The sequence below is a fragment of the Aquarana catesbeiana genome, linkage group LG03 (genome assembly GCF_042186555.1).
Source record: "Aquarana catesbeiana isolate 2022-GZ linkage group LG03, ASM4218655v1, whole genome shotgun sequence".
NCBI classification, from domain to species: Eukaryota; Metazoa; Chordata; class Amphibia; order Anura; family Ranidae; genus Aquarana; species Aquarana catesbeiana.
Window position 1 is genome coordinate 497,957,721 of NC_133326.1, and position 16,420 is coordinate 497,974,140.

The following is a 16,420-nucleotide window of genomic DNA, read 5'->3' on the forward strand; positions in this document are numbered from 1 at the left end:
GGGGAGACATCGCAGGATCCAGGGGACAAGGTAAGTAAGCTCTTCCTGGATCCTGCGATGCGATCCCGAGTCTGGCTCAGGGTCACCACTTTTGGTTCTGAAATTCCACCCCAAGCCACACTCGGGAATACCACCAGGGAGGTTAAGGGAGTGTGCAGTGGTGTAACCATAACCTTAGCAGATAAAACACAAGAATTTTCAGCAGAACAGTTAAGAATAGAGGAAATAGAAATAAGGGTAGTGGGACAGGAAGGCATCAACGGCAATAAAAACATGGTCAGAAGTTCTGACCCTTCCTTTCTCTATTAGAAATGTGTTTTTGATTTTTTCTGTATCTTTGTTGGAGAGATTTCCCATCACCTCCTGCATCGCCTTCCTCTCACAGGAAGTGAGAGGAAATTTCCCCAAAAAGGAAACATATGATAGTAAAAACCCAACAGATAATGTCAATAAAACCCCCACTATGCAGTTGCCGATAAGAGGGAGCAAAATATGAAAGAGTAAGCAATGTTAGTGTTAATTCAATGTTAATAATAAAAACTTCAAAGTGTAAGTTTCCATTCGGGTAGATTTTTCAAAAAATACCCCTATGCAGTTGTATCCAATGAATAGTACATATGAGAGCTCCTCCTGTTCAGGTAAAGGTCGTTCCATTACAGATGCAGATGTTGTGGTCCCAAACCCCCTGTTCCTCTTCATCCTGCCATTTGCAGGACAAGTTGAATATCACAATAATGTGCCCCCTAGTGGCCTCTCAGGGCTGTTCAGACTGCATCGGTAATAGGTGGACCTTCATCATTACAACAGGAGGAGCTCTGGTATGTACTATTATTGAATACAGGACTGCATAGCGGGATTTTTTGTAAAATCTTCCTGAATGTAAACTTACGCTTTGAAACCTAACACTAATGCCCTGTACACACAGTCGGATTTTCCAACGGAAAATGTGTGATAGGACCTTGTTGTCGGAAATTCCGACCGTGTGTGGGCTCCATCACACATTTTACATCGGATTTTCCGACACACAAAGTTTGAGAGCAGGATATAAAATTTTCCGACAACAAAATCCGTTGTCGGAAATTCCGATCGTCTGTACACAAATCCGACGCACAAAGTGCCACGCATGCTCAGAATAAATTAAGAGACGAAAGCTATAGGCTACTGCCCCGTTTATAGTCCCGACGGACGTGTTTTACATCACCACGTTCAGAACGATCGGATTTTCCGACAACTTTGTATGACCGTGTGTATGCAAGACAAGTTTGAGCCAACATCCGTCGGAAAAAATCCATGGATTTTGTTGTCGGAATGTCCAAACAAAGTCCGACCGTGTGTATGGGGCATTAGACAGTAAACTTTAAGATAGCCTCAGTAATATCTCAGCTTTGTCCTTACTGGAATTACACTGTATGATTACTTAAAAATCAAAACCTTTTGTTAAACTTCTCTAATTTAATATCTATGGGTACTTTTGGATTACTATCTACAAACTATGTCTGAGAAAAGGGAAAACTGGAAAAACAAGAGAAATTGACTTGACTTGAATCACACCCTTTCCTTGTCTAAGCTGTAAATGTTAACAATGCGATCTCACAATTTTATAGGTTTCTATTTATGATGTATAATATTTGTATGTGTTATCTGTCAACATATAGAGAAATACTCAAAAAATAAATCACAACTATTGTTCATGCTCATAAAAGTCATTCATAGCATTTGTAGATACATAATATAATGGAGACACTGTAAATTAATTAGGAGCAGTAAAAAGAATTACACTCATACCTAGGTTATTGAAAGTTTACGTAAACCCTAACAACGAGCTTCTCTTATTTGCTCTCCCTTGGTCTGTTTTTTATATATATATATATATATATGTACATATATATATATATATATATATATATATATATATATATATATATGTACATATATATATATATATATATATATATATATATATATATATACTATATTGTCCAAAGTATTGGGACACCTGCCTTTACACGCACATTAACTTTTTAAGGCATCTCCGTCTTAGTCCGTAGGGATCAATACTGAGTTGGCCCACTCTTTGCAGCTATAACAGCTTCAACTCTTCTGGGAAGGCCGTCCACAAGGTTTAGGAGTGTGTCTATGGGAATGTTAGACCGTACTTCCAGAAGCACATTTGTGGGGTCAGGTACTGATGTTGGACGAGAAGGCCTGGCTCGCAGCCTCTGCTCCAATTCATCCCAAAGGTGTTCTATTGGGTTGAAGTTAGGACTGTGCAGGCCAGTCAAGTTCCTCCATCCTAAACTTGCTCATCCATGTCTTTATGGTCCAAATCATTTGGTGGTGGGGGGATTATGGTGTGGGGTTGTTTTTCAGGGGTTGGGCTGAGTCCCTTAGTTCCAGTGAAGGGAACTCTTAAGGCTTCAGCATACCAAGACATTTTGGATAATTTCATGCTCCCAACTTGGCTGGCCTGTAAAAAGTCCTGACCTCAACCCGATAGAACACCTTGGGGATGAATTAGAGCAGAGACTGCGAGCCAGGCCTTCTCCTCCAACATCAGTGCCTGACCTCACAAATGCGCTTCTGGAAGTACGGTCAAACATTCCCATAGACACACTCCTAAACCTTGAGGATAGCCTTCCCGGAAGAGTTGAAGCTGTTATAGCTGTAAAGGGTGGGCCAACTCAATATTGAACCCTACAGACTTATGCCCCGTACACACGGTCGGATTTTCCGATGGAAAATGTCCGATCGGAGCGTGTTGTCGGAAATTCCGACCGTGTGTGGGCTCCATCGGACATTTTCCATCGGATTTTCCGACACACAAAGTTGGAGAGCAGGAGATAAAATTTTCCGACAACAAAATCCGTTGTCGGAAATTCCGATCGTGTGTACACAAATCCGACGGACAAAGTGCCACGCATGCTCAGAATAAATAAAGAGATGAAAGCTATTGGCCACTGCCCCGTTTATAGTCCCGACGTACGTGTTTTACGTCACCGCGTTCAGAACGATCGGATTTTCCGACAACTTTGTGTGACCGTGTGTATGCAAGACAAGTTTGAGCCAACATCCGTCGGAAAAAATCCTAGGATTTTGTTGTCGGAATGTCCGAACAAAGTCCGACCGTGTGTACGGGGCATAAGACTGGAATGCCATTAAAGTTCATGTGCGTGTAAAGGCAGTTGTCCCAATACTTTTGACTATATATTTAATATATATATATATTTAATATATATATATATATATATATATATATATATATATATATATATATATATATATATATATATATATATAATAAGTTGATCTTCCCAGAAATCATATTGGCTGATAATTTCTGGTGCTCCCTGCCAGTGCTGTCAGTTATATTGTTCTGACTAAAGGACTCTGTCCTTCTGTGTTATGGATAAGATGACCAGGGAAGCGCTCAGTAGTTATGTGCTGTTTCTGTTCTCTTGAGACAGTAGGGTATGAGTGGACATTATCAGCTTGGGGCTGGAAGTGTATTACTGGCATAATCACCAGGTGAAACAAAAGGATCAAAATGCTTGAAAAAAAAGTCATGTTAGTTACCAAAACTAAATATTTCTAACTAAGTTGGACTTACATTTTATATGCAGTAAAGCATGTGCACAGGAAAGAAAGGGTTTGGGGTCTGAAATGCTTCTGCTGTCTCTTGGGGTTATGTGTGTAGTCTATTATTCACTTGTATTCAATCCCTATTAGAGATGTCACCCCATTGCCAGACTGCTGGGCACCTGCCTGAGGACATGGCTTATAACTAACACTCCGGGGTTGATTTACCAAAACTGGAGCGTACAAAATCTGGTGCAGCTCTGCAAAGAAGCCAATCAGCTTCCAGGTTTTACTGTCAAAGCTGAAAGGGTAACTCCACTTTCGCGGGGGGGGGGGGAAAATAGCAAATAAAGTAAAAAATAATATAGCGTATACAATTGCAACACAATCATATTGTTATTGAATGTTATTAAAAATGACCTTTCCTTTTCAATCTGCAGCTCGGTAATTATCTGAAAATGCTATGCAATATGACTACCTGGAGTTATTCTGTACACAGAATGTGTACTGAACACACCCCAAGAAACATAATTTCCTGCTTGTGTGATTGGCTCACTGATTTTCCTAGAAGTCTGCCTAAGATACAAGTCAGATTTCAGGCATCCCCTGCAGCAAAAATGTAATTTTTGGTGAGATACTTCCAATAGTAACACAACTAAAGGGATGCAGACCCAGCAGCCTTCCCAGCCTTAGTGCTCTGCAGGTGCCAAAGCTGATTGATAATTATGAAACCACTCCCATTAGATTCATTTTCCCACAGGGGCACAGAGGAACACAGAGGGATTTCTTCAGAATAACAAAAGGTAGGAATCTGCAACAAAGGTTGTTATAATCCTTGCAATGTACATAGATCACCCAGAGGGGAATGTTTTTTTCTCAACAAAAGTGGAGTTACACTCTAATTGAACAAGCTGAACTTAGAAGCTGATTGGATACCATGCATAGCTGCACCAGATTCTGAGTGCTCCAGTTTTAGTAAGTCTTGAAGGTTGTCAAGACTGTCAGTTAAGCCTTTACATCCTTTCACATCATCCTTGCTATATGACATCATTCCTTTTTTTGTGTATTTGTTATCAGCAGCAACTGTGGCAGGAGACAGGATGGTCTAACGGTCAACCTCACACTCAACCGGGCACATCTTCTATGACGTGGGGGAGAATACAAGTAAATAGCCAAAAATCAATTCATTTCAAAGAGATTGGGATACACAATTTAGGAATGCAGATTCAGAATATTACAGATGCTTATGATGCATAGTGCATTTTAATACACAGTTCTACATTGGACCAAAAGAAAGGATAGTTGTATAGAAAAGAATAACATTAGGTGCAAAAAACACCCTAAATCATGTGCTGAGTTTGACCACTGTCATTGGCTGTCAGAAGTCTTCCACTGATCTGTGTGATAAATGAATGTTTTTGGAAGATAGTTACATTGCCAGTCTGTACATTAGCGGAAACAAACTGCAGAAAGTAATTTTTTTGTCTGTTGATGTTCAGACCCATGCTGACGTACGTACTACAGGAACCTGCAATCAGCCCATAAATGTACAGTAGGTCAGCTGACAAGCCATAATGGCCAACATAGACCATGAAGAATTGTTTGATGTGAAAAGTATGGATCTCCACTTCAGCAGTCTTCTGGAGAACTGTGCTGAGAAGAATATGGAATCTGCCATTGCTGAACACCTTCTGAAAGTACTAGTTTCCTGGTTGTTCTCATGATTGAGGGCTTTTTTTACACCAGGTTCAGTGCAGGAACGTGTACCTGCCTGGAAAAATTGTACCTGCCCTATTTTTGCACTCTTCAGGCACATAGGACAGCCTATTGAAACGAATGGACTGCCCTAAATGCACCGCATGGGAAAACACAAAAAGTGCATGCTTGGACACACCTTATGGTGTGAACGAGTCCTGACTGGTAGGCTTCATTAGTTTGCTTGAGTTCCTTTAGTTGGAGCTAACAGAGGGCTGAGAACTTTCTCTGTGCATCCACTTGGTAGCACTGTCAGGGGGCAAGGAAGGGGCATAAGTCACACGCTCCTTCATAGCCAAATTATTTTTCAATAACAGAAGCGAAATTGAACATTGAGGAAATGGGGAGAAGGTAAATATGTGTTCTTGGGGTAGGGGGGCATAAAAGAGAACCTGTTGCTTTGCCATGAATAAGAACAGCACAGTTCCTTTAAGGTTTGTCGGGACTATTATTGTTAATGTTCTTTCACAGATTAATTAGCTGCAAGGTTAAAATGCCACTGATTATGACTTCACTCAACAGCTCCTGTAGAAATCAATAATAGGCTGGTCATGAAAGCCGCTGGTTAGCCAGCTGTCTACAGCTGGGATAGGAAATTAATACCTCTGCTTATCTTATGGATAGTTATAAATCATTATACATTAGAGGACTGCAAATGAAGTGGCTCATTAATGCTGATAAATAAACAGATGGCTTACGTGGATACTGATGTGAAAATAACTCAAAGGTGCCGTCCCTTTCTCTTATAATAAACACACAAAAAGCTTAGACCACATCTTTCTAAAATATTGATTATTTAAATATTACCATTTTTCTAAGCCAGATTTCCTTCTTCTGAACTCAGAACATGACAGCACCATTACAGATCAGAGGGTGTTCAGATTGGAGGACATTCAGGATCAGTTTAAAAGGATAGTGTGTTTTAAAACGTTTCAATACCCTATAACAAAATGTATATATTCCAGCTTTCCAGATGAGTTACATGCATTGTGGTGCACAGCAACACAGGTACATTGGAGTGCTCTTCAAAATGAATGGCACCAGAGGGTACCAACGCATGTGAGTGCCTTATGGTGGCACATTAGTGTAAATGGACTCTAAATGCCAAAGCTTCACCAGCTTGCTCAAACGAAGAAAGAAAATTATTAGTATGCTATATTTCATATTTGTTTCAGCATTAATGCCTAAGTTAATATTTAAAAAAAACAAACATTTTAGGGCCAACTACAAGGGTCCATGCACACTAGCTTAAAAACATTGCTTCTACAGGAGTTTTGTATTTTGACTGTAGAGGCAGCTCAATGTTATCCTATGTGTCCATGGACTTTGGGATGAGGCATATTTTAAGCTCAGCGTTTAGAGGCAGGAAAAAAAAACACTTCTAGTTTGTGTTTTTGCGATGGCAGCTTTCTGGCAGAAAAAAAGCTAAACACTCCTAAACGTGCCTAAACATGTGTACAAAAAAGCTCTACATAAGTGAATTTTTTCTTCCAAGGGAACTAGTGTTTTTTTAAGGCCCATGGAGCCTAATAAATAAATTATGTTAAAAAAAAAAACAGTATACATTCCTTTTTAAAAAGCTTGCCAAAATCACTTGGATATCTCTTGCCTGAGTTGAGCCTTCATGAAGACTTTACAGCGTAACACTGGGCTGACATTTCTGCTCTGACAGGAAGAGAAGACAAGTGATTAACAGCACCCACACCTATTCCTGAATAGTAAAGCCAACTATTATAACAAACTAAGATTGGAAATTATGATCCTTATAAACACCTATTTTTCACGTGTCTTCAAGCTCACATTACAATTGTTCACTACCCGCTAGTGCAAATTTTATTGCATAATTATGCCACAGGTGTCCATGTTGTGCTACACACTACATGTGTAACCTCAGGCTTGATTCACTCACATCACAAGTAATATGTAGAAGCATTTTGAAAAAAAAATGCTGAAAGGATGCTTTTTCACCTTAGTCTAAAGCATGTTTTATGTTGTGTTTTTTTTTTTACATATATTAAAATCAATTTACTTGCATCAGTTTAAAGCAGAACTTCAGTCATTTTTTCAACTTTCCATCTATTAAATCTTCTGCCCTTGTTGTTTTAACTTTGGATAGTAAAACATTTTTTTCTGCCAGTAAATACCTTATACAGCCCACTTCCTGTTTCTTGTCTGGTAAAAAGCCTAGGCTTATGACATCATGCACGGCTCTTTCTCTCTTACTCTTGTGAGAGTTTGCCAGGAAGGAAGGGGGGTGAGTCATAAGAAGGCCAATGAGAGCTGCAGGGCTGCAGAGCTGGAGGTGTGCCTCTGTGTATATCCAGGAAGTGAATAGGCAGCAGCTTCAGCTGCCAACAGTTAAAATGGTTGCAGCCAGACTCAGTGGAGGGAGATTTCTGTAGCATATTTGGGAAGTACAGAACCACAGTATATATAAAATAATATGCAAAGTGGTTGGAAGGAAGCTTCAGAATGGCAAAGATGTTTTTATTAAAAATGGTGTGAGTAGACTACAGTTCCTCTTTAAAATGTATGTAAACTCCAATGATGAACATCTCTTATTTGCTCCCTTTTGGTGTATTAAATATACCACTGAAAGTATTTTGTTATATCTGTTAGTTACGTGCATACACATTGTTAGGTATTCAGAGCTTTCCTATACACCCTTTCTGTGTTATCTCAAAGAGTTGTACCAGTTTTTATTTTGGACTACAGAACATTTAGTCCCTATGGTGTGGAGATAAGGAGAATGTAGCAACAGACAATTGAGCAGGGCTGACACTAAGTCTTGCAATTCTAGTCCGCAAAAAAGCATGTTGTGTCATTTGACAAGAGGAATTGTTGGAATGATATATATTTTATGTAAATATATATATCGGTCACAGCTTCAAAAGATAACACCATAGATGTTGATGTCCAAAACATAAATACCAAAACAATCCTTTTTTGGCTGATCTGAGATTTTACAAGCCACGAATTTCTGGATTCTACCAAAATAACAATAACATATTCATGTCTGAAGCCAATACTGTCCCTAACTGCTTATTCTGGTTAAGGAACTTACCAGGGCTTCAGCCGTTCCAAAAATCTGCAATGCATGTTAAAACATAAATGGCATATTTAAGTGTATCGCTACCTCCACAGGAACCGCTTAAGTTTGTTGGCCCGGATTATCAAGTAAGAATGCAGAATCTTCCTCAGCAAGATGAAAGGGAATGGTGTCTGTATACAGTGTCTCTGTATCTGAATGGCCTGGTGTCCTGTGGCACTACAAGTGTCAGCAAGGTGACTAACAGCATGTTGTATGTATACAGTGTCCATACAACTCTATCTGTGCAGTGTCCTTGTTTCCTGCAAATGGGCAAAAGCCCTCTCACCCAATCCTGCGGCCCGGGCCAAAACAAACGTCCTGGAACAGGCAGGATCTTCTAGCGACCCGACTGGTCCACTCACACCGGAATGCCTCACACAGTCTAGGCAGGTGCATCTGGATATGCACCTGGGATCTCCCTCTCACAGGCTGGATGTCCCCGACTGGCTGTGGATGCCTCAAACAATGCAGTGGACTGACATGGGAGGCAGCACCTCTCCACTAAGTCCAATTTCTTCTCTTGCCTCATGTTGTCTGAGAGTCTCTTCAGATCAGCAAGATGAAGTCTCTAGTTCCTTTGCCCCCAGAGCAGGCTGGCTCTTGTAGTTCTGACTCCATAAAAAGCTATGGAGCCGTTTTAGATGGGGACTACATGTCCCAGAATCCTTTGCTGCTGCTGCTTGTTACAGTCCTTCTGATTTGCTCCTGTAATTGCTCCTGTCATTGGCTCTCCTCCTCCTGCCAATAGGGACACAGGGAAGGGTGCAGAGTGAGCAGCTCTGTGTGTCTGTGTGAAGAGAAGAAAAAGGAGGGGGTGAAAAATCCCATTCAGACGCTGACAGGCACTTCTCTCCCTCACAGAAGAACCTCGGCCAGCTTGGCCAGGCCATGGGATATGCAGGGCACCTGCTACATAAGAAAACAACATTTTTCATTCCCTTGCTGTTAGTGGTACTGATAAGCTGACCAGCCCTCTAGCCCTCATCAATAACCTTCAAGCTGTGCCACCCTGCCAGCCTTTTTACTGCCATCTCAGTCAGCCAAGGGACACAGCTTGCTGTGACAATTATACCTACCACAGGAGAAAAATACAAGCCCAATGCACATACAAGACAAAAACCAAGAGCAAACAAACATATGTGAAAATCAGAAGACAAATGGAAAAGTGATTTTTTTTTGCATCAAAAACAAAATGCATTCACGTAGAAAAATGCACACCTACAAATGCACATAAATAAGCGAACAACAAATCAAACAGAATAAGTGAAGAAAAAGGGGAGGGCCGGTGAGGATCTTACTTCACCACCATCATGTCACTCTGTACACTTACCTCCACTGTGCAGTTCGTTTTGCACAGATTGGCCTAGATTAACCTGTTCTGGGGTCCCCCGGCAGTGCTATCAGCTTCTCCCCACATCGCTAAACCCCCTAGAGGAAGCACTCTACCTGGGGATTACCATGCGGGGGCGCTCCCGAGTCCGGCTTTTGCGTCCATAGACACAGAATGCCGGACTCGGCCCCGCATCATTGGATTTGATTGACAGCAGCGGGAGCCTATGGCTGCATTGCTATCAATCTATCCAATCAAGAGCCGAGACAACGGGCAGATAGGTAGAGCATGTCTCCGCTGTGGGAACGAACGGGCTCAGGTGAGTAAAACGGGGGCTGGGGCTGGTCAGTGTCAGAAGTTTTTTTCACCTTAATGCATAGGATGCATAAGGTTAAAAAACACAAGGGTTTACAACCCCTTTAAGTGTTGTCTGGAGGACACAGCAGCCAGAGCACACTATTGTGGGCTCTACCTTTATATCCAGGAGGCTTCCTTGGTGAGAGTGTTGCATCTTTTGTCTACATTGGGTTACCATGCCATGCCTACAAAATAAACTGACCATAATGCATATACTTGCCATCATAACACTGAGGGGTTGATTTACTAAAGGCAAATAGACTGTGCACTTTGCAAAGTGCAGTAGCACTCTGCAAGTGCAGTTGCTCCAGGGCTTAGTATATGAGCAGAAGCTCTGCTGACTTCCATCATCCAATCATGTGCAAGCAAATACTGTATGCTATTTATTTTTCCTTGTATGTGATTGGGTATTCTTTGCAAAGTGAAGCTTTGCCTTATTTACTAAGCTCTGGAGCAACTGCACTTGCAGAGGGCAACTTTGCAAAGTGCACAGTTTATTTGTCTTTAGTAAATCAACCCCTCAGTGAAGTGTGTAATTAATGAACATTAACCCAACTTAGAGTACTGCCCAGGTACACGCTGCTTATATGAATGAAGCTGAAGTAATAGTGATTCAGCAAGCATGATGTAAACAAACTGCGTTGCGCATCATACTTTATTGATTTGTGGAAATGTAATAATTTATTTTAGATCTCCCCGCAGACAGCTAGACTCCAAGTTTAGAAGGGATAACCTAACATTAAATGACAATATAGGTTGGTAAAGAAAAGGAAAATCGATAACTGAGTGCTAGACAAACTTTACAGCACGTTCCTTTGAATTTCCAGAGCAACAATTAACCCCTTTACCTTTCACTTATCAGTGTGAAAATCCAAGCTTGCCACATAGGGTCAACAGACACTAAGCAACTTTGTCTCCTTTTTAATCTATGTATGTGTCAGGATGTTTGACTATGCTTGTAGTAGCTATGGTCTTTATGCATGTTTTTCAGACATTAGCTTATAGAGTTGGGAGCTCATCACTGGTAGTTTTCAGCACAGATTTTCCAAAAGCTAGAAGAGTTTCCTACTTGTAAGCGACCTTTTGCACTAACCTCCTTGTAAACCTAGCCATCAGAATGGAATACTTCCTGTGATCTAACCCTGACCTGAACACTACGCTTCCCAACTCCCACACTAACCCTACATGTAACTGGTGTTCTAGAGTTCATCCTGCATAAGGAGATTTAATACACGCATTTGACCATACTATATGATGGTCCATTTGATCTGGTAAGAGGCATGAGCACTTGGTGTCACTTGGTGGTGGAAGCATTGTGAATTCATGGATGTGGGGACACTTGCGGATGAAGTGATCTGTGCATAACCTGCCCTCCCCTTTTTGTTGAACTTTTTTTGTGGTGCACATTTATTTTAGCCAATGTTTTAAAGGACTATGATGGACTTTTTGGTTTATTTAGTAAACTTTTTTTACCAATTTTTTTCACTTTATAAGTCTATTTCGTTATGTTTAATTTTATCTATGTTTTCATAACACTGATATTCATTTATTAGCGCTGCTTTATATCACAGACAGTTCAAGTGGCTGCTATATTCACATGGTTTGAAATAGCGCAGATATTGCACATGTTTTTTCACAGGTTGTAAACCTCAGAAAAAAACAAAAAAAACAAACAAACCCTGCAAGACAAAGGCATAATGAGCTAGTATGAATGGCATACTAGCTCATTATGAAATACTTACCTTAGAACGATGCCCCGAATCGGCGTCGGCACTCCCAAGTACATGGCGGACATCTTCAACCGGAGTTACTTCCGGGTTCGCGGGTCCAGCGCTGCTCGGGAGCCACCAGTTATGGCACGAGTCTTGAAGAAACGGCACCAGCGGCCATGCACTGATTATGTCGGCAGAAGCGCATATACTGAATATCTCCTAAAATGTGCAAGTTTAGGAGATATTCAAGGTACCTACCTACAGGTAAGCCTTATTATAGGCTTACCTGTAGGTAAAAGTGGTGTAACAGAGTTTACAGTCACTTTAAGCCTCTATTTCACCCTCAACCCAATCCTCACACTATGCCTCCCTGTAACCTGACCCCAACCCTTGAACTAACCCTACAATTAAACCTAAGAACCCTTTCACACTGAGGCAGTTTTCAGGCGTTTTAGCGCTAGAAATAGCGCCTGTAAAGCGCATGAAAACTGCCTCCCATTCATTGCAATGGGTGCTTTCACACCCGGGCGGTGCGCTTGCGGGATGTTAGAAAAAGTCCTGCAAGCAGCATCTTGGGGCGGTTTGGGAGCACCGTATACAGCACCCCCAAAATACTTCTGCCCATTGCAAAGAATGAGCGCTTTCCGAATCACCTGAAAAGCGCTTCTGAAGCACCACAACACGGGACTTTTTAACCCCTTTTTTGGGGTTAAAACCACCCCACTAGCGGCCGAAAAGCAACGTAAAGGCACCGCTTACACAGCGGTAAAGCGCCGCTTAAACAGCAGTAAAGCGCCACTAAAACGAGCGGAGCTTTACAGCAAACGCCCAGGCGGCCCCAGTGTGAAAGCGGTCTATATCCAACCCTAACACTAATTCTCCCTGTATCCCCACATGGATACTCATTGTATTTTAACCCTAACCCCATATTACCCCTCACTTCCCATTTCCTTTGACCAGAACAAGAATTGATGGGATAATCTTCTAACATAAAATCAAAAAGTTAGAAAACCACCTTTTAAGTACAATCAAGAAGAGTTACAATGTCTGTCAGTTTCGTATTGCTGTGTGTGACCCCCAAAAGGTAGATCTTCCCCTGTGAGGTCCTGTTACTGTCAGAGATTGGTTCCTGTGTTATATGACAGGGAGCAGCAACAATATGGAAAGTAGTACCATGCAACAACCCAAGAAATGGGTTGCCATAAAGACATTACATAGGGCAGCAGAAATCGACTCCGAAATGAAGCCCACCCACTTTATTTTTCTGTATAGGGTTCCTCTGGAGGTACATTTGAGATTACTCCATTCAGATTCCCTATGGCATATTAGGTTTAGTTCAGAGGCGTTCCGAAATTCCGTCAAGCATCATGGGTTAATTAGGCCTAAAAGGGTGGAACAAAGTGCAGTTAAAACAAATTGAAATGATATAGCATTGATAAACTAGCAACATAGTTGGGTGGGTTTACTAAAGGCAAATACTGTAGACTGTACACTTGACAAGTGCAGTTGATACATAACTTAGTAAATGAGATGAAGCTTTACTTTTTAAAGAATACCCGATAACATGCAAGGAAAATTTAAAAAAATGCTTTTTTGCTTGCACATGATTGGATGTTGGAAGTCAGCAGAGCTTTCCCTCCTCTACTAAGCTCTGGAGCAATTGCATTTGCAGAGTGCAACTTGCACTAGCAAAGTGCAGTCTATTTACCTTTAGTAAATCAACCCCACTATATCCGTACTCATAATTTACAATCAGAATGATAAATAACTCAAAGAGTGGATGGTTAAATGCAGTCTTTTATTGTCAAGCTTAACTATAGTTTATTCTGTTATATAACTGTAAATGTTATATTGGCTGTAATACAGATTTGTTTGGTTACATAGCTAAAATACAACCTTCATTTGCTTAGTTGATAGAAAGGCAAACATAGCTTCTTTATTGGTTATTTCTAGAAACTCAAAGCAGAACTAAACCCTACTATCTTTTACACCCAAGGAAGCTGCCATCTTAGCCTCTATTTGATCTGCAGTTGCCATGGTGCAGTACATGTGATCAGCTAGGACACCAGCAGTTTGGTTTAGGGCTCATACAACTTTGACAATTATCATTCACGGCATACCTTGAATGTAACTGTTTTGGGCAATAGTTAAAGTGGAACTTTACCCATAACAACTGTATAAAAAACAATGTCCTTTAGCAAACAACATACATTTCACATGAATAATTATGCTACCAAATTGAGTGTATGCTGTAAATTGCCGTCAGCATTGCTCCTTTTTTTTTCTTACTGGAGGCTGCCATTTTGCTGAAGCCCAGAGCCTCTGAACAGCAGTAAATCTTTAGGATGTTAGCAGGTCAGCCTCTACAAATCCGGTGTCTTGCCGAGAAAGTTCCCTCTGCGGATAAGGACCCCCTGTACTGCGCAGGCGCAGCGCTTGCGCAGTACGGAGGACTAGCAGCCGCCGAAAATAGCCGAAGCTGAAAAACTTCAATCAGCTGTACACGGTGTCTGCGCCCTAGGTCCAGGTTGAAGCCCCACCATCCATGTAGACCTAGAGGGAGAATAAAAAAGTGCCGAGCGAAGCGAGGCCGTGCTCGAAGCGTGGCGAGCGAAGGGAGCCCGCGAGGGGCCCTCTTACAGGCGCCGTGTACAGCTGAATTCTAGTCTATTCGGCTTCGGCTATTTCCGCCGGCTCCTACTGCGCAAGCGCTGCGCCTGCGCAGTAGAGGGGGGTCCTTATCCGCCGAGAGGAACTTTCTCGGCAGAACACCGGCACCGTGCCCTAAAATAGAGAGCAATTGAGCATGTGCAGAGCAGGGTGAGACTGTGTATTACTGGATTTTAAACAGTAAAGGCACTTATTTAAAATGTTTTACATAGCTATACCTGCAAAAAGGGCCAGCCTGAAGAAAGCTAGCAGGACTTAATTTTCTGACTAAAGTTCCACTTTAATTTGGTGAATTTAGTTCTGCTTTAAGCTGTATATATATATTACACACACACACACATGTATAAGGGAGCTTTTTATCTGCCAAAGGATTTGAAATGTTGTCTACCAATCAATATTTACAGAACTCTACTACACTGCACAACCCTGTCAGGTAGGGCAGAAGACCTGATTTTTTTTCCTGCAGTTAAAGCAGAGATCTCCTGCCAAAAGTAGCAAGATAAAATGAATAGCCTAATAAAAGTTAAAATAACAAAACCTACTTTACTCCAATATTTAAGTTCAATTCAAAGATTACTCTTGCAATACGTGGAAAAAACAATAATTTTTTTGTCGCTGGATGTCCCCATTCTGATAGGCAGAATCTTTCATCTTACTTTCTCTGAGCCCAAATTGTCCTGGACCTACCCCTTCTTGTTTATGGACAGTAAAATGGAAACAACACAGTGATGAGCTTATCTCCCTGCTTTCTCCACCTATTAGCATGCTTCTTGTCAGCACATGTACTGATTGGTTCCTTGTGCTACTTCTTCCTCTTATACTTCAGCCCTGCTGTACAGAGACTGCAAGAAGCTGATATCAGGTCAGGTACTTACATTGCTTGCATTTAAAAACATATTCAATGGTGTATTAATAAATACAGGCCTGCATTAATTTGTGTCTTCTGTATCTGCCCAGAGTTCAGCTCTAAGTAACTTAATTTTTCCCCTGTCTTTGATTGGACAGTAAAGGAGAAGCAACAGGCTGAGTTCACATCTTTGTCACTCTGCTCTTAAAGCTACTCAATGTGCACTGCTTGCATTAAAAAATACAAACAATAGTGTATTATTGGATTTTGGCTTTAAGCCGGATTGTCAATGGCTTCCGTACTTTCTGGGTTGGAATAAGTATGCAGACCAGTGTACACTTTTCACCAGTGATGTTTGGCTTCACCGCTAACTGACATCTGCCTGTTTTACCTTTCAGGAAAGACCAGAACAAAAGACAAATACCGTGTTGTATACACGGATCATCAGCGCCTAGAATTGGAGAAGGAATTTCACTACAGTCGCTACATCACAATACGCAGGAAGGCAGAACTTGCAGCTTCATTGTCACTAACAGAACGACAGGTAATCCATTTATATATATTTACATCTCCGGCAGTCACCTCCTTAGCGGCCCCCCATCTCCCCTCCATTCCAGGGCTGCAGCATTTGGCATTCAACACGTCTGGGAGTGTCATATGCTTGTGTCCCCTACTGCATGCTGGGGTTCCTTCCTTCGACCCCTACATCAGTGAAGGACACAACGGTGATATCGGGGGTTAGTTGATCTCTATTTATGAGCTATTTGTGTACTTTACTACATAGAGGGGTTGATTTACTAAAGGCAAAAGGACTGTGCACTTTTCAAAGTGCAATTGCACTCTGCTAGTGCAGTTGCCCCAGAGCTTATTAAATGAGGTAAGGCTTCACTTCACAGGCAAATACCCAATCACGTTCAAGGAAAAAAAATAAATAATAATTTTGGATTGCACATGATTGGATATGGAAGTCAGTAGAGCTTCTGCTCATTTACTATGCTCTGGAGCAACTGCTCTTGTGGAGTGCAAATACACTTTGCAAAGTGCACAGTCTATTTGCCTTTAGTAAATCAACCCCAGACAGC

General features: G+C 41.4%; 1 protein-coding gene across 1 annotated transcript in view; it reads left to right on the plus strand.

Moving 5' to 3' along the window:
* The window catches only part of CDX1 (caudal type homeobox 1), a 42,070-nt gene that overhangs the window by 20,841 nt on the left and 4,809 nt on the right, over window positions 1-16,420 (plus strand). Inside the window, exon 2 of the mRNA XM_073621083.1 lies at window positions 15,737-15,882. Coding sequence (XP_073477184.1) covers window positions 15,737-15,882 — 146 coding nt within the window. The remainder of the gene's footprint in view (window positions 1-15,736; window positions 15,883-16,420) is intronic.